At 45.4% G+C, this 26,940-nt stretch overlaps 1 protein-coding gene across 1 annotated transcript in view; it reads right to left on the bottom strand.

Moving 5' to 3' along the window:
* Positions 1-25,274, bottom strand: part of LOC119395793 (uncharacterized) — a 75,143-nt gene extending 49,869 nt beyond the window's left edge. The window contains exons 1-2 of the mRNA XM_037662801.2: positions 25,145-25,274; positions 8,482-8,602 (exon numbers count right to left, since the gene is read on the bottom strand). Coding sequence (XP_037518729.1) covers positions 8,482-8,602; positions 25,145-25,196 — 173 coding nt within the window. The 5' untranslated portion in view covers positions 25,197-25,274. The remainder of the gene's footprint in view (positions 1-8,481; positions 8,603-25,144) is intronic.
* Between the last annotated feature and the right edge of the window lie 1,666 nt (positions 25,275-26,940).

Genomic DNA, 26,940 nt, shown 5'->3' with positions numbered 1-26,940 from the left:
TATTTCCTGGAAAGATACACAGATGTTTCACTGGCGCACTTTTCAGGGCCATGTCTAGTTATCCACGAGGCTTCCAGGATTTCACGTGTCATCTGGCTCTTCGCTCGCCCTAACACCTTCGTGCTACTAAAAATGGGCTCGCACTTCTTCGCGCATGTGCTACAATGAACAGGCAGGTGCTTCCCACTGCCATCCCCTAATGAGTTCGAATGTTCCATTAAGCGCTTAATACACCTCCCAGTCTGCCCCACATAGACCATACGACAGGTCAGGGGAAATTCATACAATACTTCCGTTCTGCATGGTACATACGGTCGTGTGTGTTTCACGCCACATCCATCGTTCTTTTGTTTACCTTTGTCAGAAATAGCGCACAAACGCGACAACTTGCAAGGAGCTGAGAAAATCACGTCCACTCCAAATATTCCCGCCACCCATTTTATACCATGCGACAGCCTGTGGACATATGACATCACTTCAAACTTTCGCTTGTCTCTCTGTTACGCTTTTTTTTCGCCGGCGACAGTGGTACGGTGGCATACGACCTTCAATAGTGATTCAGCTACAGCCTGGAGTAGTGCATGCGGGAAACCTGCATTACGGAGACGATTCACCTAAGAAGAGACACTATCTTTGACGTAGTGGTGACATGACTTAGTAAGAGATGACCTCAAGCATGACACCGGAATGCCCCTCTTCACAAGCTTAGAGAGAGAGGAATCAAAAGGCAAAAGGGGCTCATTTGAACGTGACGAGTATGACCAGCATAGGCGTTTATCATCATTGAAAAACAACCATATATCTAAAAACTGCAAAGAAGCATTGTCAGGCAAATCAAAGGTAAAATTCAACTTCTTTGCTGTGGATTTAAAAGACACACAGATGTATCGCTGACGCACTTATCTGGGCCATGTCAACTATCCACGAGGCTTCTAGGATTTCACGTGCCCTCTGGCAGTCATGGTTCAGCATGACTATTATTGCGCACGCGCATTTATCCAGGAAGAAAGTTTATGTGATTTCAATAAATCAGTTGTTAGTCTGTGTTCGTCCGGTCTGCTTCAGCTTTGGTGTCTGGTCCTAAGCGCAGTTTAAGTTTTGATAATATTATAGGGTGCCTCATAAGGAGATTACGATTGTCCACAATAATTTGAAACGTTTACTTTAATGTTATGTATATTTTGTATGTAGACTATTGAAAAGACAGCAACACAACGTCGTCTTTGATGGACTGGGTGCTGACTATGCAGTCCTCTCTTCACCACATCCCGAGAACAGCTGTTTGGGGTAGACGACCTCAATCAAACAATTTCAGCGGTGGTGGAAGCTACTCGAAGGGTGCAGCAAACATGTTGTACATTTCTGGAACATCCCTTTCATACGGAAGTTTCCAGCTCAAGCAGCGACCCGCCTATTGACTTTCCAAAAACGAGAAGCAGTTTGCCAGAAGATTAACAGAATGTGCATTCATAAAACTGTATACACATGCGTAAGGTCAACAGCATTGCATGGTCAAGTGTAGACAGCCCAGGTGTGTGCAACTTGAAGTGGTGACTCACAAATAGAGTGTCGTGATTAGAGCAGGACGTTTTCTGTTTATTAAGCCCGCTATTCACCACAAGATCCACTGGAATTGCTTTCTGCTGGGCACTAGTGTAACCCTGCCTTTTTCACTGTTACAAACCTGCTGCACGAGCCATATTTGTTTACATGTGCATGTGTGGCATTGATATCCATTCAGAGTACTTGTTTAATGTTTCTAGCACTCGTAAAATGTAGGTTACAATCTCGGATGATGTACAGAGCCAGTCGTTAAGCTTTGCACTCGAAGGAGATGTACCTGCAATGTTTAAGTATGGCACCAAGCGTCTCCAAAATAATTTCCGTTTACTTGCAACTTCGTGCTCAAAGCGAACCAATCACAGAGCTTACGGCAACATTTTGACGTTAAGCGTGGCAACAACAAGATGTGAACGCAATGCTGTAATCAGATAGCAGACTATAGCCCAGTAGAAGGCTTCCCTTGCACTTTAAATAGCCATACTAGCTTTTACAACTGTCCTACAACCATGCATTTACTGGATTCCAGCATTTACTGGGTAGGCCTGTTGTATGCACACACGCAAACACATAGTCTGAAAAGGCGAGAGCAAACAGCGCTAAACACGGGACGGAGAAGAACGACAGACACTCAGCGCTTGTGTCTATCGTTTTTCTCCGCCCCGTGTTTAGCGCTGTTTACTCTCGCCTTAATCATGTACCAACCAGCCCAGTTAAGCACACTCCTGCAGTACATAGTCTGAAAAGGCAAGATGTATCAAAACCGCACGCGAGTTCGTTGTACGAAGCAAATGTTTGGGGTTCAAAGACGTCTAAGGTTTTTCAGACCTGTTGAGTGACGGTGATTCACTAATGAACCAATGCCTCACCACAAGGACTTTTACCAAACTCTTCATTGTGCAAACACATAACCAGTAACACAGAATTTTAGGTGCCCTGCGCACTATATATTGGGTTCAGCAAGCATAAACTAAACAGGGTCATTCCATGTCAAGAGTCTTAGCTGTGCCGCAAGAGTCTTATTGGCCCACAAATATCTTTGTGGGCCAATAATGCTTGAAATCATTTTAAAAATCGTGAAAGAAGAGGAAGTATGCCACTTACAGCATTTTTTACTACAGTTTTTGTATTGATGCGGACCAAGTGAAAATATTTTGTATGTGGTATTTCTTAAAAAACTCCATTGTTAAGAAATGGAGAAGTCACATCAAATCATGTTTTCTTTTTAGCACGAAAATAACTGTTAATATTGACCCAAAGAAGGCACATGGCATTTCGCATAGTAGGCATTTCGCAGGCATTTCGCAGTATTGCCATTTGGTCACACAGAACTCCGTCACTTTTGCAGCGGACACTTGGCACAGGCGTTGGCAAGATGCGGTGTGTTTCTCAGTTGATGGTGGTAGCTCAAAAGTCTGGTCGCCTTGATATTATGATTACAAGTGCTGTATTTGCATTGCAAATGTGACCATGCTTGGCGTGTCGAATAAAAAAATATAATCCCGGAGAACAGCTACCAGTGTTTATGGCCCATCGTGCTAAAGGGCCACTTTCTGAACTACAACGCTAAGAAAAGTGTCTATACAATGCGTAATAATCTTTTTACACTGATGTGTGCACAGCATCGAGAAAGGTGGAGGACAGCAGACACACCGGATTGGCCAGTCTTCTTTGTCGTCTTCTGCAGGCAGAATGTGTGGCCCTTGAACTGTACTAGCTCCGTAGCATTACCGCCGGCGGTAGAAGCGCCAACTCGGTGCATTTACACATGAACCTCAGGAGCGCGGTATAGTATTAGCCTACAGACGTGCACTACGTCACTGGGTGTGATTGCAGGCGGGGTAGTCTCAGAGACGGGAACGATCTTGTGGGTGACGTCCGTTACCTGGCGGACGATACGGTAAGGACAGATGTACCGAGATAACTTCTCTGACAAGCCAATACGACGAACTGGGCACCACAGGAGAACTAGAGAACCGGTGAGAAACGCACGTCGACATGCCGACTGTCGTAGAGAGTCTTCTGCGTGGCTTGTGAAGCCGACAGCATAGAGCGGGCGATATGACGCGAGTGGTCGGTATGAGCGATAACATCACGTGCGTATCGCTAGGCGGAAGTGTAGTAGCCGGTAGTAGGGTGTCCAGTGATAACGTCGGATCACGGTCATAGTGCATATAAAAAAGTGGATAATCAGCTGTGTCATGACGCGATGAATTGTAGGCTAAGGTCACTCGAGGTAGCGCCAGGTCCCAATCACGGTCGTCAGACGAGACATACATTGAGAGCATGATTGTGAGGGTGCGATTTATGCGATCGGTGAGGCCATTTGTTTGGGGATGGTTGGAAGTGGTCAACTTATGCTTCGTTGAAGAAGACCAGAAAAGATCGTCGATTACTCGGCACAAAAATGTGTTGCCACAATCTGTGAGCAATTGGCGAGGAGAATCATGGTGTAGAATGACATCGTAGAACAGAAAGTTGGCAGCGTCTGTAGCAGTGCTGGTGGGGAGCGCTCGAGTGATGGCATAACTGTTTGCTAACTACGCATGCGTACTACACATGCTTACTAGTTGTGCTGATGGTCCTGTAGCACAATGTGCCAACAATACCTTTAGCTGCTCTACGGCGTCTACGGCGTTCATCGGGCCTGTCAAGCATGCTGACATTTCTAACACAAACTCAGTACTTCTAACCTAGACATCAAGCCAACAACACTTTCCAGCTCCCACCAGCCGTTCACATACACCTCGCAGCTTGCCACCACCCATGTTAAGTGTCATCTGCAAGAGCGACTATTTGCTGTGTGGAAAATTGCAACACAATGAATTGCCGTGTGCTTTCTGAGGGCCAATGTCAAATATTAATTTCTTCCTAAAAACCCAAAAAATTATTCGATGTGGCTTTCTTCATTTCCTAGCAATCAAGTGTTATATAAAATGATGCATTCAATATATTTTTACTGGGACTGCATTAGCATAGAAAATAAAAGATTGCTGCAAATATTCTAAAAGAGGACTTGAAGCCTAATTGGCCCACCAACATATTTGTATCAAATTACATACACTTATGCGAAAATCATACAAATATTTTTGTTGGTCATGGAGAGTGAAAGTGTGTTTCAGAAAAAATCGATGACATTGAAACTTTCAATAGTTCTTTTTAAATTATGTAGCTGGAAGTGGAGCACAAAAATTTCGGAATTCTTGTATTAAGACGTGTAAACAAAACCATTGTACTGGTGCAAGCACAGTTTTTCACATCAGCATACAAAGACAGATTTTAAATAATTGTTTTTCTATTAAGCATAGCTTAACAAAAGCGTGCGAAATTCGGAAGGGTTCCACGAAAATGAATTTTTTTTCATGCAGAAGTTATTTTACCAGAATTCTCCATGTGGTGCAGCAAAACGGCACAACGTTTATCAGCAGAGTCTGCAATATCCGATCGTTACGGCTGGGGCAGTTGGCATGGAATGGCGCAATGGTGAAAGCATGCAAACCAGCTAATAAGATGAATAGCAGAAGCATGTATCGTCAAACTTACAGTTGGCCAAGTGCTTATCATCAGGTTTCTGATGACAATAAATTTACTACCTGCATCAACTTAAGTAATTTTGTTCATTGCTGCTTTATTAAAGTTCACTCCTTGTTACATGGATGCCAGGGCTTTATGATTTTGTATTCCTATATATGTATTTGTATTTCGTTATTAAAAAGGTCAATTTAGTCATTGCCACGTTGTCATCTCATCACTCATTCGTCCCATTGTCTTTCCACTGTGTCGCATGCTATATGAACCCGAATCAACCAGTCCACCCCACTGTGTTGCTGTTGTACGTGCGCAGCTTTATTTGCACTGCAGCAAATACTGCAGTTTTTCTCCATTTATAAACTTACATGGTACTTGTGTATTCATATTGGCGTGTTGTAACTGATTACTGTTTCACCCTGCTTTGGTGTGTCAGTTTCATGTTGTTCAAAATTGTAATGTTTCACGGCATGATGTTCTCGATTATATGATGCGCATAATATTTGACATCTTTACATAAAGTATTCTGCATAGTTCGGACGCAGTGGCACTGTTAAAAAGGTGGTGACACTAAATTTCAAGACTATAAAAAGCATCCTGTAGGCTGCGCTGTATGCAGGGACACTCAGCACGATGTGTTAGACACAGCAAACGTTTAGAATATATTTTAATTCGCCTCCAAAGAATTGATGTCTGGGCAAGTTGGAATTGGTTATGCATCTTCGAAACAGGCGGCGTTCTGTGGTGTGTAGTCTTTCCTTTGTCCTTGTTTTTGCGCCGCCCGTTTCGAAGATGCGCTTCCAAAGTGTGCCTAAGTGCTCATTCTCACGATAGAGACCTATCGCTAGCGCGTCTGACACCGACGTCACGGCGTAGGAAGTCTAACGAAAGTGTTCGTGACGTCAGACCGTGTTAGAGTGACGTGCAATGAGCGGTGGCCCACAGCTCCGCTACACCAGGTAAACCAAGACAGCATCAGCTACGAACCTAAACTAATGTTTATTAGCGTGTTGCCGAATTATCCAAACTTGCTCGCATTTTGCAATGCACTCCGCATCGTCACGTGAACCTGCGAAGAAACTTCTTTGCTTTAGCACACCGGGTTACCGTAGCCGTAAACGTGAGACCAGATAGGCGAGGCCACTTGGCGGTGCTAAGATGAACCAAGCAAGCACAGAATTGTTGTTGCAGAAATCTAAGGTATTCTACTTGTTTGCTGGTGCAGTTTCTCGGCAGAGACGTAGTTCCGAATGAGTTGCCTTCTCAAACATTTTTTCACCTCAATTCCTCGGCGAAAACAAAAAAACGCACCTATAATTGCGGTTGTACGAAGCTTCAGAACATGTCGATTTCATTGTCCGGTAACCCGGTACTCTGCAATGATCTCTGCGCGTATACCGAAATTCCGTACACGCGTATATTCTCTATTAGAAAAATTCAACAAGTTTTTAAGGCAACCGGACGGTTGCTCGGGTGTGTGCGAGAGCAGACGACGCAGCACAGCGTGCGTCAGAACAGCTTCGTGGGCCCACGGGTTCAAGCTTCTTACACAGTGACGTCACTGTCCAACTCGGCGCCCAGAAATCGAAACCGGAAGTCGTTCCTGTCAGTAAGGCGATATAAAATATTTAGCGCAAATACATGAATCTTGGGGCGTGTATCATGCTTCCCATAGGAATAAGAAACGTTTGCAACAAAAAACGCGCAAGCCACAAATTTCATCGCACGGTACTCAAAGTCATTGTAATGGTGCTTGCTTTCAGTCCAGTATTACTGTTTCTCCGTCACTGTGAATGTCTAAACACACAAGAAATGAAAATACAGTTTCAAGACTGCCTAGTAATTTTTTTCATTAGAGCATTGCTAGTGAGGCATATTGTACATCATGCATGTCACGAGACATTCATACTGTGGCGTATCAATGTGAAGATCGCCACATAGTTTGATATATTAGTAATTCAGTATATTAGAAAAATAAGGCACGCTGCACTGCACTACTGTTCTTACTGCTATTTGTATGCTTCACTGCACAATACGTCTGTGTCGCATTGCTGCATGGTAAAACGAATTCTTTATTATGACGTCCAAATAAGGGCCTTGCTTTATATTATAATACACACACCATGGTCATTAGCGCTCCATGTTATGTCATTCATTTCTGACTCAATGCCTTGTTTGGCAGTATATGTGACGTCGCTCTGCGCACTCAAAAAAGGTTTTTGAATACCACAGAATTTTTCTCTGAAACCTGTACGAGCTCTGTGTTTAATAAAGATCGATTTTATTTTGTATTATGTGATACAGTGTGAATATCATGATGTACGTGACACAACACATTTTGACCATAACGATGCCCTTGTATGCAGTTACTATTACATTGCATATGTGAGGGCCATATAGGACGTGCTCCATATGCACCATAAAAGCAGCGCTGGGGCCAGGAATTTCCCACTGTTGCAGGAGCCACTATGATAGGTCCTGCGCCCCTGAAAAGGCCAGCCATATTGTAAGCTTTCTAGTGTTTCAATGGGAGCCATCCGGAAGGGGGGTACCGCTCCACTTATAGAATTTTTTTCTAAGGCTGTTGCTACCAAAAGAATATTCACATCCACTGCGTATAAGTTTTGAAATACGCCTATTGTATAGGTGTTGCCCTGCTTTGCTTAGGTACAGACGGCTGAGGCGCAAAATACATTTCTGTAAAAAGGGAGAAGCAGAAGAGAAGACAGAGAAGCGCCAGCACTACCAACTGTTGAATAAGAGACTACGAAAGATACAGTAAAAATAAAACACTTCCGCACATGTGTGAATGTATGGGGCAGCGCTAGAACGAATACAAGGACGAGAAAAGACAGGACGTGAACCTAACCTATGAACCCTATCCAACTCGTCCACCTTTCCGTCATTCTGCATGTGTTAATAGTGAACATCAGACGTACAGCGACATGGTCAAGCCAACATAGCATCTAGGAAGCGCATTTCTGTCGAATATAAAGATATCGAAGTGTCACTGACACAACCAGAACCTTTCTTCCTGATATAGAATGCTTCCAGCAGCTCTCTAGCCGTTTGCTGCCTTTTGTCTTCTCCTCTGCTTCTCCCTTTTTCAAGAAATCTATTTGGCGCCTCAGCCGTCTGTACCTAAGCAATGTGCGCACCAACTAGCCCAGAAACAAGTCATTTTGGTTGCCCTGCTTGTTACACCCAATTTGTGGGGTGTAAGGGCGCGAGTTAGAGACACCGGACAACACCTCTATGAATGTAATCGGGTTTAGAGTGCAGATTAGTAGTCTACGCTAAAAACACCTTTAGGCACATGTGAGCAATAAATCTTTATAATATTTTATGTTTCTTAGTAGGAACCACTATATGAGGATCGCAAGGGCCTCTCACTCGCAGAGCGGGACAAGTTGGTCATGCTTGTTAACAACCTCGAAGGCATCTCTAGTTGCTGCCTCGTAGCAACCGTCCTGCAGCTTGCAGCCATCAGGGAGCCCCTGGCCTCGGAACTGATCTGCAAATGAAGCAAAATGTCATGGGCCATACCTGATGAATGCGCCGGTTCTCGTCCGAAACAAAATGTCGTTATGAAAAGCTCTTAATATCTCCAGAATCGGAACCACTATAGGTCTGATAATATTATTTATATTTTGTTCTATCACGTGTGAAACAATCCACACAACCCTGAATTTCGATTAACCGCTGTAATATTCACAAGAAAAGAAAGCTAAAGTGGCTCCGCCAAAAGTAAAAAGCTCTGAGGAAATATCGATACTTCGCGCAGAATTACAGCGTACTCTGAAACTATCTAAAAAGCAGTTGTTCGACAAAAAAATAGACCGGATTCTTAAAAAATTTCCCGCAAAAATTCTGGAGGTATCTCAGCAGTAGACGAAATAAAATTGAAGAAACCGGCACAGGAAGCTTAACAAAGACAGCTAACATTGCTGAACATTTTATGAACTTTTTCCAGTCTGCGTTTACTAACAATACAAACACTAACGTGGGTGTGCACTTAGAGTATATTGTAGGTGATGCAATAGAAGAGCGGATAATCAAACGAGAATGTTTGCACTGCTGCTGAGTGTAGATGTGTAAAAAATGTAGTAGGCCTGTCGATATTTGTTCTGAATTTCTGAAACGATATGCTGGATAGATATCCGATTACCTAACGGTAATGTCTGAGAAATCGTTACATACGCGCCATTCCTTACCCTTGGACTGGCGCAGGACAGACGTTAAAACGGTCTACAAAAGGGGTGATCGCAAACTTGTAAACTACCGCCCGATTTCGCTCGCATGTCTTAGTTGTAAATTTTTCGAGCACATCACTGCAAAACACATTTTACAATTTCTAGAACAAAGCAGCTTATTTTACTCATCTCAGCATAGCTTCCATGCTGGACTTTCCACCATTACACAATTAATCGAAGTTGCTCATGATATCGCAGCAGTCTTACATGAGAAGCAACTGATTGACGTCATTTGTGTAGATTTTCAAAGGCAATTTATAAAGTGCATCATGATAAGCTAATCTCATGATATCGCAGCAGTCTTACGTGAGAAGCAACTGATTGACGTCATGCACCAACTCGCACCAACAAGAAGTTCTTCTAAGCTAATCGTGAAGTGATGCTTAAGTGATCGAAGACAAACGGTACGTTTAAATGGCAGTACGTCGAGTCCACTCTAAGTGTTTTCAGGTGCTCCCCACGTTTCGACACTCGGCCCTGTGTTACTTCTTATATATGCCAATGATATCTTTACTGTAATTGAACGTCCGGCAACAATGATGCTTTTATCAAGGCTGCCTCGATAAAACAGGAATAAGACACGTGCGTTAGACACCCATCGATACATCTAATAGAAGCGGAATACGCTTACCTTCAAAATAAACATGTGAGATAACTTCGGTTCGTAGTTCTGTAGATAACCCATCTTTTCTGGTCTTGCGCAAGTGGTTACAGACTGTTTATTTCTGTTTTCGTTTTTTTTTCGAGGACGTTCACGTGATGTCAGATCGGTGTTGTCATTGCCAACTATAAGATGCAGATTTTTTCCATTAAACTGTAGTTCCCAGTTAGCGACTGTCCTGTGTGTTGTTTACTGTGTCCTGTTTTCCTCGCACTTCGTCTACCGCGACGAGCGCGCACGATCAAGTCAGAATTAGCCGTTGCTTAGAAAAATTTAGCCATTGGTGTAATCTATGGGGTATGAAAATAAAGTACACTAAATCATCATCATCAAGCGGTCAAGTGCGTCGGCTTTTATACAGGCGCTATCTCTCGACAAAGCTGGAACATTCGCGTGCGGCGCGCAATCTTAACAAAATGATCTACTACAATCGCGAAGCTTCTCGAACACTGCTTCGCGGACAGCGTCGAGCGTTGATAACCGCCCTTGCTGGTCAAACCCGAATACATAAAAATAAAGCAAGTGGGCGTGGCAATATGACTAAAAAAGCAAACGCTATGCCTTTTCACTACTGTATCGACGGTAATTTATTACTTCATGCTAATGAATTTAAATATTTAGGTGTTACTCTTGCGCAATATCTGGCATGGCCTACGTACAGCTTGGCGGCGAACGGGACACTGGCGACGGAGTAGTCGGCTACAGTGTCGACTAGAGCGCTGACGTTGTGGCAGCACGTTGAGATTGGTGTTTCGTGGTCTTGCGTTACAGGTTGGTCGTGGCATCGGATCACTTCTGCGTCGACTTGTTGCAATGCTGCTACTTCGGGTCGCCAGGACTTGTTTTGGCGGAGAAGTGCTCTCATAAAGGCGCTGTCTGGTAGGCGGTGAACTCGTACCTGTTGATTCCGTAGTCGTTGTTGGCGGCGGCGGAGGATCTTCGGCATTCCGTAGCATAACAACCACGCCTCCATCAGTTGCTGCCCTTAGTTTTCGAGATAACGGCTCGGGGATCGGCCCCGAGCAAGGACGGTGTACTGCAGGCGCTGCGGCGATATTACCGGCGTGGCGATGGTGAACGGGAAGGTCGTCTGGGTGTCCACTGCGTTACTGCGAGGTAGTCGGCGACTCGGCGATGTCGCGTAATCGTTCACCCCGCTGTGGATACGGCACGTTGACGGCGAAACCGCGTAGCTCCATCTGTCGGTAGTGGCAGCGGCGGTAGGCGTCGCTGGCTTCGCCGCAGTGGTTGGAGAGCCGGTGGTGGTCCGGTGTGCGCCAGACGTCGGCCTTCCTCGGAGCGTAGCGCTGACCCACAGGCGGGCAATATGGCGTCGGCGACAGCGGCTGACGACAGAAGTGCAGCGTCCTGACGCGGACGTGGAGGAGCGTTGCGGAGGACTGCGGCAGCATGGCTGATTACTTGTGGCTCAGGCTTCATTCGCAGAAGTGTTCCCAGTGATTGCTTGATTTCCTGGCATACGACGTCAGCAACCCACTTTATTTATTTATTTGTTGGAATTACCCTAAGGGCCAGAGGCATTATAGAGGGGAGTGGTACAAAAAACATAATACAAACGTTGTTCTATAAATACAATGTTAGCTAAAAATATAAGTAACAGTACGAGTCGTAACCAAGCAAGCACAAATATTATGCCTTAAGAGCACGTCTATGTCGCAAAAAAAAAAAGAGACGGTTTGACAAAAAGAAACACAATTAAATAATTGGTTGGTTGCACAACAGGACAGTTGAGGTTAAAACGTTATGAAAATGAGAATGATGAACAATGAACGTGATTGATCCTGGAAGACTGTTGCAGTCCTGTGAGGTTCGGGGAATGAATGACTTATTACATGTGTGCGTTGAGCATCGTATGATTCCCACCTTTTGGGAATGATCAGAAGGAGAGGAGATGTATGATGGAGGGAGAATAAGGTTGTTACGCAGGGTGGGAGTGCGGTATATTTTGTGAAAGAGACATATGCGGGAGAATTTGCGGCGACAAGCGAGTGACGGAAGCTCTAAGAAGTCTTTCAATGAAGTGATGCTTGCGGTACGACTATAGTTTCCAAGGATAAAACGGACAGAGTTATTTTGGACCGCCTCAAGAGCAGTGGTTAGTGCGATAGTGGACGGGTCCCAAATGGATGCGGCATATTCCAGCTTACTTCGTATTAAAGTCTTGTAAAGGAGGAGTTTTAAGGGGACAGTGGCAGAAGAAAAGTTGCGTCGGAGGTAACCTAATGAACGGTTAGCATTGCTAATTATTTTGTTAACCCCTTAAGTGCTTTATTTTTTTGAAAATTTCCCGACCAAAACTGCCTATTTTTTTTATTGCTGATTTCGAATCTGATTGTACTAAAAAGCAGCTTGTCGATGTTGAAAAAATATTTGTACCACATACTTAGTCAAATCAAAACACAGAAGAACGCAAGGGGGCCTGTTGCAGCTCCTGCACCAAAAGCGAGTTTCCTTTCTCAATTTTTTCCCGTTTTCTCCTCGCTTCCGAGAGCAAACGAAGCACACTTGAAGAAACTGCTGAATATATTCCATAAGGTCATCTGGCAACGACAAGTTGAAAGTCTTGCCTGGAATGGCCAAGAATGGAAAGCGAGGAGGCTTCACAGGAGGATTGTCCGCATCAAGCAGGATCCACTGGCGAGCACTCGCGATGTTCGCTTCCGAGCTGTTTTCATCATCACCGGAGGAGATGCTCAATTCACCGGCTTCGCTGTCTTCACTTCCGGACACAAGATAAACATCTGTATCCAAATGATCATCACTCGAAGAAGATGACGAAAACGAAAAGCCTCTTTTTCGTGTTCGACGAGCCAGTTATGCATGGGTGGCCGCCACCGTAAGCCATCTTTTCATACAAAAACCGCGCTCTTTCCGAAGGAGAAAAATAAATTGCCAAGTAAATGCTGCCATCTGGTGGATTACATGCAATTTAAGCTGTAGAAGCACGCCTCTTGTCCTGAACGCGAGAGGGGAGTACCTATTCCGCTAGGACGAGCTCTGCTCGTCCAAAGCAGTTTGGGGACAGTTTGGGCAGGACGAGCTCTGCTCGTCCAAAGCAGTTAAGGGGTTAATGTGAAGAGACCGGGTAAGATGGCTTGTTATGTGAACACCGAGGTAGCGATAGGACGTTACGGATTCAAGGGCAGAGTTTTCAAGCAAGTAAGTAGCGGAGCAGGAAGATGTGCGGGAAACACGTAACACTTTACATTTAGTAGTGTTCAGTTTCATTAGCCAGGCTTTACACCAGTCAGATAAAGAGTTGAGGTCATTCTGAAGAATTGTTACGTCATTGGGTCAGCAATTTCTCGATATACTACACAGTCGTCGGCAAATAAGTGAATGTTAGATGTAACGCGTTCAGGCAAGTCAATAATATAAATGAGAAAAAGGAGGGGGCCAAGTACACAACTTTGGGGTACGCCAGAATGGACGGGACTCAACTGGGAATTAAGGTTGTTAGAAGACACATGTTGCGAGCGACCATTTAGAAAATGTTCAATCCAAGCAAATAGTTTGGCGTCTTTGTTTAATTTCCTTAATTTCACGAGAAGCAAATTGTCGCAAACTTTTCAAAAAGCTTTTGCAAAATCAAGAAAAATACAATCGGCAGTGGAACAACGACCAATGATAGTGTGTAGTTTATGAGTAAATAAAGCTAGCTGTGTTTCACAAGGCAGGGATTTGCGGAAGCCATGCTGAGCATTTGAAAAAAAATGAGTTTGCATCAAGGAACTTTACAATGTTAGTGTAAAGGACATGTTCAAGAATTTTACACGGAATACTGGTTAATGAAATTGGTCGGTAGTTGAAAGGAGAATTTGTACTTCCAGATTTATGCACAGGAACCACCTTTCCAATTTACCAATCGGACGGTAGTGTGGATTCATCAAGAGATTGTTGGAATATCTTTGATAGAATAACACTGGAATATACTTTGGTATTCTTTAAAAATTTAGCACTGATGACATCAATTCCGGGTTTTGAAGACACTTTCAGAGATTCGATTATTTTTTCTACGCCATAGGGTTTAATCAGGATTGGATCCATAGTGAAAGAATTAAAACAGTGCACCTCGGGAAATGTCGCACACAATGACCTAACAAAGTTAAGACAAAATACTTCGTTTAAAACAGTAGGACAGTCGGCAACCGGAATCGTTACCCCAGAAGAATCTTGGAGTACGATTTCGCTGTCTCGATCGGGGTTTATCGTCCGCAAGAACTTTTTTCGGGTCATTACAGAGCATAGTAGGCAAGGTGACTTGTAGAAAATTATTGCGGGCTGTCTTTAGCGCAGAAACGCAAGCATTGTTCGCCTTCTTGTATGCGTCCCACCGCTTTTCGGAGGGAGAGTGCTTGGTCGAACGGAAGAATCGTTTTTTTTTTCTGTTACAAAGCCGTTTTATGTGCGAGTTATACCAAGGTGCTTTGGAATGGGAGGAAATAATGCGCATAGGAACGTGTCTGTCAATTAGGTCATGAATTTTCGATGCGAACATGTTCCAGTTAGATTCTGTTGTTCGACTTTCAAAACCTTCTAAGAAAACGTCTAAAAAGCTAGACAGCTCATGAATAATAGCCTCAAAGTTGGCTTTGTTGTAATTACGGAGGCTCTTTTTGATTTTGCGTTTTGGAGGCTGGCAATACTTTAACTCAAAGGCGAGGGCTAAATGGTCACCTAGACCAGGTAGGTACGATAAATCCGAGACCATATCCGGACAGTTCGTTAGTAATGTTAGTGTGTTAGTGTGTCGCCATCCTGCGAGGATGGCGACAATTCCAGCAGCTCCTCGCGCACGATCGTTCTGATTGTCTCGCGCAGGTGATCGGCCTGCAGCGCCTGAACTTCCTTGAGTTGAGTCCTCGTGAGGATGCGGCGCTTGTAGTGCCTGGTACGCACTCCTTTTCGATCGCAGTTGCTTCCGAAAGAAACCCCGAGACCGTCTTGGGCGGGTTGCGCACAAGTCCGGCGAAAAGTTCTTCCTCCACTCGGCGCATCACTAAGCGAACCTTTTTTTTTCCACGGACATGGCGGGGTCGGCGTGGCGAAATAGGCGAGTCCTCTCTTCGGTGTACAGCCTGACATTCTCTTTCGGGAGCTGCACACGGGTCTCCAACATGGTTTCCGCCCTTTCTTTGGGTATGACGTTTGTAAACGTGCCGAGGAATGTGGTGCGGAGGAGGTCCAAAGCTGTTAGCGTGGGCTCTCGGTTCTCGAACCAAGACCTTGCACCATCTTCAAGGGCGAAATAGACGTGGCGAAGCTTCTCGTCACAGTTTCAGTTGCTGAACGTAGCCACCCGGTCATATGCCTCCACTCAGCTTTCCGGATCCTCACATGGTGACCTCCGAAACGTCGGCGGCTCTCTGGGCTGATGCATGGCAACCATTGTAGGCGGCGCAGGTGCTTTCAGCGTCTCTGCGGTGGATGTGACAGTCTTGGGCTGCCTAATGTATTCGGGAAGCAGCCCGTACTCTGGCTGTAGTCCCTTCTGCCTGCGGCTATTTTGACGATCAGGGTTGTCTTTAGCTCAGAATAACAGGGAGCTGAGCTAGTTGGTAGGTATTCATTCTAAAAAAAATTACACCATCTCCCGCTAAAGGGGACCATGAGGCGATGCGAAGCCGGAGCACTTGGACGATCGTGTTCCGTTAGCGTTCGTTGGGCATGCTACCGACCTGGCGTCGTGGAACGCGAAGAGGGACGCTACGCGCGTCGTATCTTCCATCTAGCCTGGCCGTTAAAGGGCCCCTCACCAGGCCACATAGCAAATTTTAGTTAGACGCTGGAAGTTGTTGTGTGCCGAATGAAGAGCAGTATGCCGCAAGAATTTTTCAAATCGGTTCATTACGAGCTGAGAAAAACAATAATTTGTAGCGGCGCGAAACCATGATGCGAGGAGGCGAGTTTCAAACCCTTGCCACTCGCCCCGTGTAGCCTTAGCAAGCCAAATCCCTTCCCTGCCCTCTTCACTTGACACATACGCATGAACACGTCATGCGCATGCATGGTCACGTGCGCAAGACGTACCCGAGCCAGCCCTAGCACGCGAGCGGCGTTGCACGGCCGCTGCCTTTTTTTTTATGTAGCGGCCGTGGGCGTTTTGTCGGCGTTCTCTTTGGTGTACTGCCTGTTTCTGCGGGACGGGCATGAAAGTTGAGACATTTGTACGGGCACGAGAGTGGCGGTATCATGCGCCAGTGCCGCATTAACGTTTACTTGGACGCAGTAGAATAAATGAGCATAATGAGTGCTCGAACGCGCCTGAACATTATTCTCCTTTCCAGGGCTGGCGCCTGCTCGATGCGCTAACCGCGGGGACACGAACGCATGGGAAAGGTAGGCACATTACCCCCGCATCTCGCTGCAATTCACAAAAAAAAATGAAAAAGACGCACACATTCCCTTTGTGTGTCTCATTATTTCTCTCAAGTTTCATTAATATATTCAAGTAACAAATTATACAAACTACACATGTCGTGTCAAATAACTATCGCAGTGTCACGTGCTACTGTTGGCGACGTCAGAGCACAGTCGTCTACGTAGAGGAGCGACGTCACAGCACTACCATCTACGTAGGGCCATTTTCTCATGTACGTCATCCCTCATTCTCTAAAGCGCGCGCCCGCGAGAGGAAGGGCAAGCAGCGTTCACCTTGAAATTTGACCCATTTCCGCGGCGCGTAGCGTTGCAAATTTTGGCAGACGTGATCGTGAACGCCCAATGTATGCATTGCGCTCGTTAGCTCAAAATTGTCAAACCTGGTGAGGGGCCCTTTAATGCTCACAGGCGAGCGGGGAACGCGGTCGACAGGCGGGCGAGAGGGGGGCAGCGTGGGAGAGGAGAGAGAAGCGGAGGGGACGCGCATGCGCTCGAGCTCATCGCGGCGTTGCGCAAGAGAGAATTTCGGCATGTCTAGCCCGCGTTTCAGAGGAAGAGTGGAAAGGGGGAGTGGAGAGGAGGTGTGTGGAGAGGGTATGCGCATGCGCAGTAAGGGTGGTCACGCCGCACACCACCACCACCGGATTCAGCTCCGCCTTAGTATCTTCGCATCAAAAGACAGGCGTTTATGGTGCCCTGACTTCTTTCTCGTGTCCGTGTTTGCACGCCCCGTCTTTTTAGATCGTCTTTAGCGTCGCCTTCTTCTGGGCTTAGGATTGGGTCGGCGCTTCGCGGGAGCGTCCGGATCATGAACCATGCAGCACCTTCACCAGATGTCACGTGTTTGGGACGTTGAAAAAGGCATCAGTCGGCGTGTTGACAATAAAACTCTACATTCGGAAAACTTGTGCCCAGGAAATGAAAAGGTAAAGTGCAAGCAATACATGCACAACACAGATAGTGGCGAATAGAGCATCGGCCGTCGGTCATCTGACCAGCAGTAAAGTGCGTCCGCGTTTTATACCTATGGCGCCGAAGATTCCAGCGTTAAAATTGGTGGCCGGGTTAGTTCCAGAATATACTACTCTATTGTTCACGTGCCGCGCACAGTCTTAACGGAAGATTCTAAAATAATCTAGAAGGCTCGAAGACACTCGGGTGCGGTTTGCGCAAGGCAGTGGTTATACGTGTAACGGACTGGTTACATAAAGGTATAAAAAGAAGTGCGCGTGGCAATAGGATGCTCGAGCACCACAACTATTTGAACACTTCAGACAGGGCTAATCTCCACCGGCATTGCCGGAGCTGTTGATGTGTTCCGCTATTATATAAGGTCAATATCCTTGGCAGAGGCGGGGGCAAAGTTGTACGCGAAATTCTGGAAGCATATCGTATGAACATGCAGGGTGATAATTGTGTCAGCAAATTTATTCATTTGATGCAGAAGAAAAGTGGGTTCCTGTCACCTTGTCATTAGCATGTCGGTTTTCAATTAGGACTTTTTTTGTTGCTGTTTGGAGAGCACATGCTGTCCAATTCAGTGTTATGCAATGCACTTTAGCGCATGTATTTTTCTTTTTTTTGTGTGTGTTCAGTTATGCATCATGCACATTATGTACTAATGTATTCCCACCCCTTATGTAATACCCCTATCAAGGGGTCTTTAAGGTAATAAAGTGAAGTGAAGTAAAAGCATGCGCCCACGGTTTTCCTGTAAGATGATGTTTGCTAATAAAGCGCAGTTGATACTCTTGTCACTGTGTGTGCCACTTCTCTCTTTTCTCCTTTGTTCTTTTGACTGGTTCATTGGGCTTTATGTACCAACTGTCCCAGATTTCAACCCTACTACGCAGTGCTTCTTAATTCTCTACGATCCGTGAAATCAGCACGATAGAAATATTTGCGATTCAGTTTATGTATTTCTTCGTCATAGTGTTCTATACTTTGTTCGTTCTGTCATGAGTTAGGAACTCGCACTTCCTGGCAAGAAAGAATGTGGCGTGGCATTTCTAATTCACAATACCTTGCAGGCAACACTGAATAGTTCTCTATAGTCGGATAGAACTTTAGAAGTCAGCGGCATTTTCTCCTCAAAGGCGGATGCACACGAGCCTGCACCAATGAGCACGCATTTCATAGTGACGTCATGACCCGGACGGCCTGTGACCCCGCCTTCAAAGAACATCCTAGAGTGAATGAGAACTGTTTCTTTAGTCGCGGAGACGATCGGCTGCCGCGCTTCGGTCGTCTGGGCGGGACCTCTCCGGACTTCTTAGGCTGTATCCGACTACAGTATCAATGAAAGGGTAGCGAGCCTCGGGATCAAAGTAAACAGGAGATACAAACTGAAATTAGTACAGGTGTACGCTCCAACGTCCAGTCATGGCGACGAAGTACAGCAACTATACGAGGACATCGAACTGGCAATAAGAAAAGAACGTTACCCGTACACCATAATAATGGGAGATTTCAATGCAAGCATAGGAAGAAAACAGACAAGGGGAACAAGCAGTTTGTAAATATGGTATTGGTTGTAAAAATAACAGAGGAGAGATGTTAGTAAAACTCGCAGAGCAGAATAGGCTCAACATAATGAACACCTTGTTCCGAAATCGTAGAAATAACACGTGGACATGGAAAAGACCTCACGAACAAACCATGAACGAAGTAGATTTTATTATGTGCGGCAACCCAGCCGTAGTACAGGATGTTCAAGTCATAAGCAAGGTAAAATGCAGTGGCCATAGGTTAGTGACGACAAAAATAGCGCTTAATTTGAGGGGATCTCGAGCAAGATTACCTACGGAAAGACAACCAAACCTAGTCGCAGTGAGACTAAAATCCGAACGTTTTATGATTACGACTGAAAACAGATACGCAGGTTTATGAGAAGAGGACAATACTGGCATCGAGGGTATTAATGAAACAGTAAATAGACTGATCTCTGAAACAGCTATCGAAGTTGGAGGTAAAGCGCCAAGACACGAACCAGGCAAGCGCTCCCAATCCACAAAAAACTTAATAAAGAAACGACAACACATAAAGGAGATTAACTCAAGATCAGAAATAAAGTTCGGTTGGCTGACAAAGATGACCAACAAGAAAGAAAAAGTCAGTGACATAGGGAATTAACCCGTTAAAGCGATAGAAGCGGCAGTCAAAAAAGGCACCAGCATGAAAACAGCGAAAAAGAGACTGTCTTGGAAGGAAGAAACTGCACGCTGTAAAGGACAAGCTGGGAAATATTATCATAAACTTCAATGACATACTTCGTGTGGCAGAATAAGCCTTACGGTGAACTATATAGTTCGAAAATAAGTTATCCATCCTGTAGCGGAAATAGCGACGATCAAGACACGGAAGTTCTACATGTTACTACCGACGAGGTTAGAAAATTCGTACGCGATATGCCACGTGGAAAAGCAGCTGGCTATGACGAAATAACAGCCAATCTGCTTAATGTCGCAGGAGAATTTATTTGGAAGAAACTTGCTACACTTTACACTCAGTGCCTCAAAGCGGCAACGGTTCCAGTGAGCTGACCAACTATGGAACCCAATTGCTTACATACCCAATTCCCAGTCTTCTCAAGAGAAATACAAATGCCATAGAAATTATTCACAAATGTGTATCCATCAACGCTTTCAAAAAGTATGTGAGAGCTTACCTCCTTCCCTGTCCTCAAGATTAGTAGGTTGTGTATGCAGAAATTATACGTTCCTGGGGTTTCGTTATTTGTACTTTTATGGCTGTTTCTTTATAATTGTGAAACTATGCACCTTGATCACTTTACATAAAACTGCGTTCTGTATGTAATAATAGTGTACAATGTTGTTTCTATTAGTACATGATCTGACTGTGTGCATTTGAGTTCTGGGATCCCGTCAGGGAGAGCATCTGCTTTTTGTCCTTGTATTCGAGATGATGTCTGAAATAAAGAGGTGAACGAAGGAGTACCTAACTCTTATGTCAATACCTTGGTCGACACTGCAAAGACTCCACAGCTACCTTACTTCTCCGCAAAAAGATGATAAAATTACGATAAAAAAGGAGTCAGACAAAGAAATACAGTATCCCCAATGTTGTTCACTGCGTGCTTAGAGGAAGTATTTAAACAACTAGACTGACAAGAAAGAGGAATCAAGGTTAATGGAGAATAGCTCAGCAACGTACGATTTGCAGATGACATAGTAGTCTTCAGTAACGATAGCAACGAATCGCAAGAAATGATTGAAGAATTAAACGAAATTATTAAAGTAGGTCTAAAAATGAATATGATGAAGACAAAGATAATGTTGAATAGCCTGGCGGAAGGGAAATAGTTTAAGATTAAAAACACCATGAATTAGAGTGTATACAAGAATATGCGTACCTAGGACAACTACTAATTGGAGAGCCTAATGACGAAGGAGAAATTCACTGAAGAATAAGGACGGCTTGGAGCGCATTCGGCAGGCCCTCCCAAATAATGTCAGGAAATGTGCCACTGCCCTTAATGCGAAAAGTATACAATCACTGCATACTGCAAGTTGCAACATATCGAGCTGAAATATGGAGGATAACAAAGCAACTAGAGAAAAGGTTGAGGACCACACAGTGTCCAATAGAACGTAAAATGATAGGAATCACATTAAGGAATCGGAGGACGGCAGAATGGGTCAGGGAACAAAGAGGAGTTGGAGATATCCTAGTTGACATTAAGCGAAAGAAATGGACATGGGCTGGTCACGTATTGTGTACAACAGACAGCCGGCGGGCAGTATGAGCAACAGAATGGTTACCAAGGGAGGCTTTCACCGCAGCGTTTTATTTGAGTATTCACACTTATTGCCCCCAGAAATAGCCGATCACGCCACTGAAGTGCCTGCGCTGGCAAGAAAACTGCATGAAATGTCTGATAACTTGTGGTTACAAAATAAAACGCATGTCATTCGGACTGCTTTAAATGTGTAGACGGAAGATTTTCTGGTTAGACAAGGTGCGGGGACAATGGTGAGCACTATCGATGCTGCCGAAGGCCATAAAGAGCTGCTTGGATTCTTCAGGATAGGCGACCACTGTGACTGACTACAATGTAACAGCGGGAATTTTGGTTCCGTGGTTGAGTTGAACGTATAATTCTCCTCTTTCTCTCAATACTTTGCTTCCCTTTCCTTCGCAAAGAGAAGCTAACTGAGCATGGTCCGGGTTACCCTGCCTGCTGTTACTCGTTTCTGTCGCTATCTTTTGTCGCGTAACCTGTTATGAGCTCGCGACAAGGGCCGCTTTTGTTGGCCATGGAGTCCGCCGCCGCAAGTGTTCGTCGCAGCTATCGCCCATAACAAAGGAATGCCAGGCTATGGCGGAAAAGAACACAGGCAGTCTCAGTGGTTGACAGTTATTCTGCCAAAGATCCACGCTAGTGCTTAAAACTTCACCGCAAAAAGACTCTACAGAGGCGCCATATCGGACGAATAGTCGCTTTAGCGCCGTGGAAGAAGCGCAGCATCGTACCAGGAGTCACACGATCTAAACTGCGTAACGAACGCATGGTTTAAAGCTGCACAGCTTATGCAAGTGGGTCAGCCAAAATTCATCATCATCATCAACCACGGCATCAAGAATCTGCGCCGCTACTCACGCGCACAGACGCGTGGTGAGTACTTCGACGCTTAGGATCACAAACTACACCTGATATTACTCGATAAACAAATACATATTGCCACGTGCGTTTCTTATTATCACTGTTGCTGTATTCTGTTTTCACCCAGAAAGACTGTCAGCAACGCTCAGCGCAAATCACGCCTCATTGTTCGACAAGCTTCGCGATTATTGTAGATCATTTTGTTAAGATTGCGCGCAAGATGCGAACGCTCGAGATTATTCTAGAGATAGCGCGACAACCAGCGATAACGCTGGAATATTCTACAGCACATGCATAAATGCCGACGCGCTTCACCGCTTGTCAGTTCTTCGACGGCCGACGCCCAGTTCGCCGCTATCAGTGTATAGCGTGTATTGCTGTAGTTTGAGTTTCCCTTTCCTGGCCACAAGTTCGGCCACACCAGCTGTCGGCCACACCATCTTGACCACACCAGCTGTTGTCTTCGTCGACGTCACGACCCCGTGACAATATTGAACCGTTAGCGTCTACGCTGCGTAATTGCACTACGCGCCGTAGGAGATTTACAACTAGCTTTTAGAGCGCCGCTCTTCCACCTTAACTTGTGGGTGTGATTTTTTTTATGGTCTGGCATTTTTTATCGCCCTAGTATCTAGCGACATTCAGTTCCTTGGGGAGCGCCCCAGATTCACCACCGAGCGGGGTTGTCCAGAGTTCTAAAGACTCCCCTCCCACCCCCCTGGCAAAAAAATTAAATTAAATTAAACAACACCTAAACGATGTGTTACCGATTGTATACGAGATATAGGAGCATAAGTTTACTAGGTTACTTATGTGTCAGGATATATAATTACAAATAATGAAATGGTGATAGGTGCGCATCGCCCCGCCACGGTGGTCAAGTGGTTATGGCGCTCGACTGCTGACCCGAAGGTCGCGGGATCGAATTCCGGCCGCGGCGGCTGCCTTTTCGATGGAGGCGGAAATGTTTGAGGCCCGTGTACTTAGATTTAGGTGCACGTTAAAGAGCCCCAGGTGGTCGAAATTTCCGGAGCCCTCCACTACGGCGTCTATCATAATCATATCGTGGTTTTGGGACGTTAAACCCCAGATATTATTATTATAGGTGCGCATCAAGACTACATCAATGAATAGACTTGTTCGCCCTAAATAAACATAGGTAATTGACGCTTGGTCGGTATACACAGTAGGTAAGTATACGCTACGGAGAACACGTGCTACACCTGTTACATGCGTTAATTAACAATAATTAGGGACCTAATTACAATGTCTAAAGCCTTCAGTTTGGATCACTATATATATAGAGCTCGACGGCGTTTGCGGTGTCGGCACATCTCCAACAGTTCACTAATCCGTATACTCTACTTCATCAATTAAGAGGAGGGCGAGGGAAGGGCTGACATCGCTCTTTAGTATGCGCCACGCCTCCCTCTAGCGCAGTGGCGCTCGCGTCGCGCGCCACTGGGCCCGCATCGCGCACGCCCGGCGCTCTTGTTCTGTCGCGCCGGCTCCTTGGCGACGTCAGCGTGTAACGTGCCCTTCGCGTGGCGCTCGCTTGACGGCACGCCGGTCTCGTCCGTGCCCTCTCCCGCTTGACCTGCGGGCGCGGAGCATCCCTTGATAATCATTCAACATACATTTGGGGGCACTAAAAACGCCGCGCGATAGGTGGCAGTCACTTGGTATTTTTTAAAGTTCGCGCGCTTTAAAGAAAGCTCGAAAAAGATTAATCAGGGGAGTTATCTTAGAATAGATTAAAAAATCCGATGTTTCTGAGCAAGCGCTACAACTTTTGTATTGAAGATTTTTCGCTACAGTTACCACTCAAAAAGTTCAATAATCAATATGTGATAATTACCGAGCTTGGCGGGCTGGAACAAAATATACTGACGTGCTCCATGTGGCTTAGAACAATACTGTGCCGATTCGAGATGAGTAGCGCCTATGTTTTTTTTAAATACTTGGTGCTAGTTATCTGAAGCACCCTGCCAACGAGGCGGCATTTCGGCGGGCATGAAGGGCAGAGCGATGCGCGACTGGACACTGCCAACTCTTGCCCTCGCGCAGACCACGACGGCCTATAAACACGCTGTGTGCACGTTTGCGCTTTTTTACACTCGCTCCGTTCGGAGTTGGACGATGTCAACAACAAAATCCTAGCTGGATGCGTGCCTTCACACAGTGTGTACGTTTACATGGAGGGTCCTCAAAGCTTACTGAAACCGCACATTCCACAAAGAGTTGCTATCACTGGATAGTTATCCCAGGTAGCGGCATTACGTGGCTTTAGCGCAGCTAAGGATACGTAGAGTTTTTTCCTTGCCTTCCTCTTGGATTTCAGCGTTTTTAGGTTGTCGCTCCCAGACAGAACTGGTAAGCGCAATGTACGTAGTTGAGTTCGTACGCCGCAGTTCCACGAAGTATTAGCATTGTCCCGTGATATACACTTGCACTTTAGTGCATGTGCAGCTTCAACAACACGGTAGAATACTGTTCACTCTAAGGTAGAACTTCATAATTACCTTACCGTGCATTAAAAAGGCATGGTATTTTTATGACGTCCCTCATGCGCGTTGTGCATAGTCTCAAACAAGGTCATAGCTAGCGATGATAACATTCTCGTGATTTTCAAACAGCCACAAAAGCTGCCGATATTGGCTATTTCTTGGTTAAGAACGTCGAATATCCCGTTTCACAACTTTAAAAGATTTGAAACATGCGTCCTTGGTTACAAACTACTTATCCATCCTCTTCGTGTGATGCAGAACCAGGTAAAGTTTCTCTCGTCAGTTAGTTTTCAGTCCCAGAAGGCAAGGAAAGCTTTTATTTGTGGATTGTGGGACACCAAGTAACCAAGGCAGTATCATAGCAGATAAATTTCTTGAAATGTGGACGTCAATGTCACAGTCTCGCTTTTATTGTGCTTTTCCTGGCGAGATAAAATGGTTAGAGTAAGAAACATAAGTCATAAGGCGCAGTAAACATATTCGCCAGCCGGAGCTCTTGACCTATGTCGCGGGCATTCCCATCCAGCACCGCCAGCATCTCTGAACCCTACGTAAGGCGCAGTTCCTTTAACGTCCACTAGATGCAACGCTAATCCGGAGTTGTACTCACCGAGGAGGCTTGCAAAGAAAGCCAGGACAACGAATGACACGGGAGTAAACATGGTCGGTTACGGGGCCTTTCTTGTGATGGCGCGCTACTGAGTGACTTCAAACAGATAGATTACACTTCGCGAGACTCCGGTCCGCATAGGTACAGCACGCAACGACGACATTTGCCGGAAACGGAAGCAAATGTCGAAGGCGATAGAAGGGGGAGGGGCCGTCATCCTCCTGGGTTCGGCCGCGGCGGAAGTCTGCGTCGTGACGCACGCATAGCGTTGGGCGCAGCACTAGCGCTTGCACCTAACGGATCAGCCGTCAAAGCAGGATCTTGTCTGACCCCTTCGTGTTCCGTTAACTTCATCGCAGCCGTTCGCGGCCAACAACAAACGCTGCTTCCGTCTTCCTCGCAGGGTTATGTCTCCTGGCTGCAAGTGGACGGTGCGGTCATCGTGCCGATTGAAGATGGCTGCCAGCGAGGAACTGAGTGCACATGCTAATAGTGCTTGTGCAATAAATCCATAGAGAGACGTCAGTTACTGAGGCGTAGCGCTGCCTTTCCTCACACCTTTTACGAACACTAAACGTCCCGAATACAAGGCTGAATTTGTTTTAGACATGTAGTATATTGATGGAGTGCTTCGTGTATAAACTTGATATATTGGTCACAGCAGTGATTTACTGCGCCTACCACCCTCTATTAACAGTTAAATTGGCTGCCAACCAGGGTTGCCACTGACTTTCGAGTAAATGTCGCCAAACGACGTGCAAAAAGTCGCCAAAAGTCGCCATTTTTTTTTTACAAATTTCGCCAAAAAAATCGCCATCCTAGAAATGTGCGGCATACATAGTAATGAAAATTTCCACTCACGTATAGCCCCGTAGAATACAGTACCATCAAAGACCCTTAAATTACATTGACGTTTCTCAATGCCAGTCGTATCTCCCGCTTCTCAATGGGAGTGCATGGTGCTGCTTCTCCGACTATGTGCGTGGCGGCGCAAGGGTGAATCAATGAAACGCTCTTGATATCCTTCCATCCCTGTCGGCTCGTTTCAAAGGTAAAAGTGTGGTAAACCTCGGGCGAAAACGTGAAATCGTTGTTTGTAGACAGCTTTACGTAAGGTTTATTGACACGACAGAATTCTTGCAGGAACCGATAATTAGTGAGTCTTACACCTTTTAAATGTGAACTAATATGATAAAGAACGCCACTGACCCTTTTATCTTATAGTCACTTATATCTACACGTGTAAATCCGATGCGTCATTAACGAACAGGTAGACAATGTAAAATGTTATACAGCAATTGTTTTCATTGCACACGCTCACCGAGAACAGTGTAAAATGCCTCAATAAATATTTTTTGATTGCACAAATAGCCGCGTATCTTTACGAGCTGAATTGGGGGTACTGCAACAGTGAATAAGTCGCCAAGCTATTCAGAACAGTTGGAGCTTTGGCGGAACAAATGGTCGGAACACGCGGCCAACCCGTCCTCTAGCCCCTTCAGAAGCGAAACTTTAGAGAAGCTTAAAGCACCTAAAGTCATAACCTTATAATCAAACACTGCCCTCTCGCGGTATGCGAGGCAGTCCTCTGACTTACATTTTGCTAGGATGTCGCTGGAGGCCGTTCCAGTAGCTCCTGCATCTAGATGTTTGAGGAGATACACACGAGTTACAGGAAGGACATACCGAATGATGCGTAATGTGCACATTCTACTCGTGAGCCTAAAAACAAGAAAAATACGGAGAATGTTGCCGCTCATTCGTTGGGAGGACACTGAGCTTAGGATGCATAACTC

Source organism: Rhipicephalus sanguineus, chromosome 6 (assembly GCF_013339695.2).
Source record: "Rhipicephalus sanguineus isolate Rsan-2018 chromosome 6, BIME_Rsan_1.4, whole genome shotgun sequence".
Classification (NCBI taxonomy): domain Eukaryota; kingdom Metazoa; phylum Arthropoda; class Arachnida; order Ixodida; family Ixodidae; genus Rhipicephalus; species Rhipicephalus sanguineus.
The sequence above is the reverse complement of the archived record's forward strand: the minus strand, read 5'-3'. Positions and strand labels throughout refer to the sequence as shown.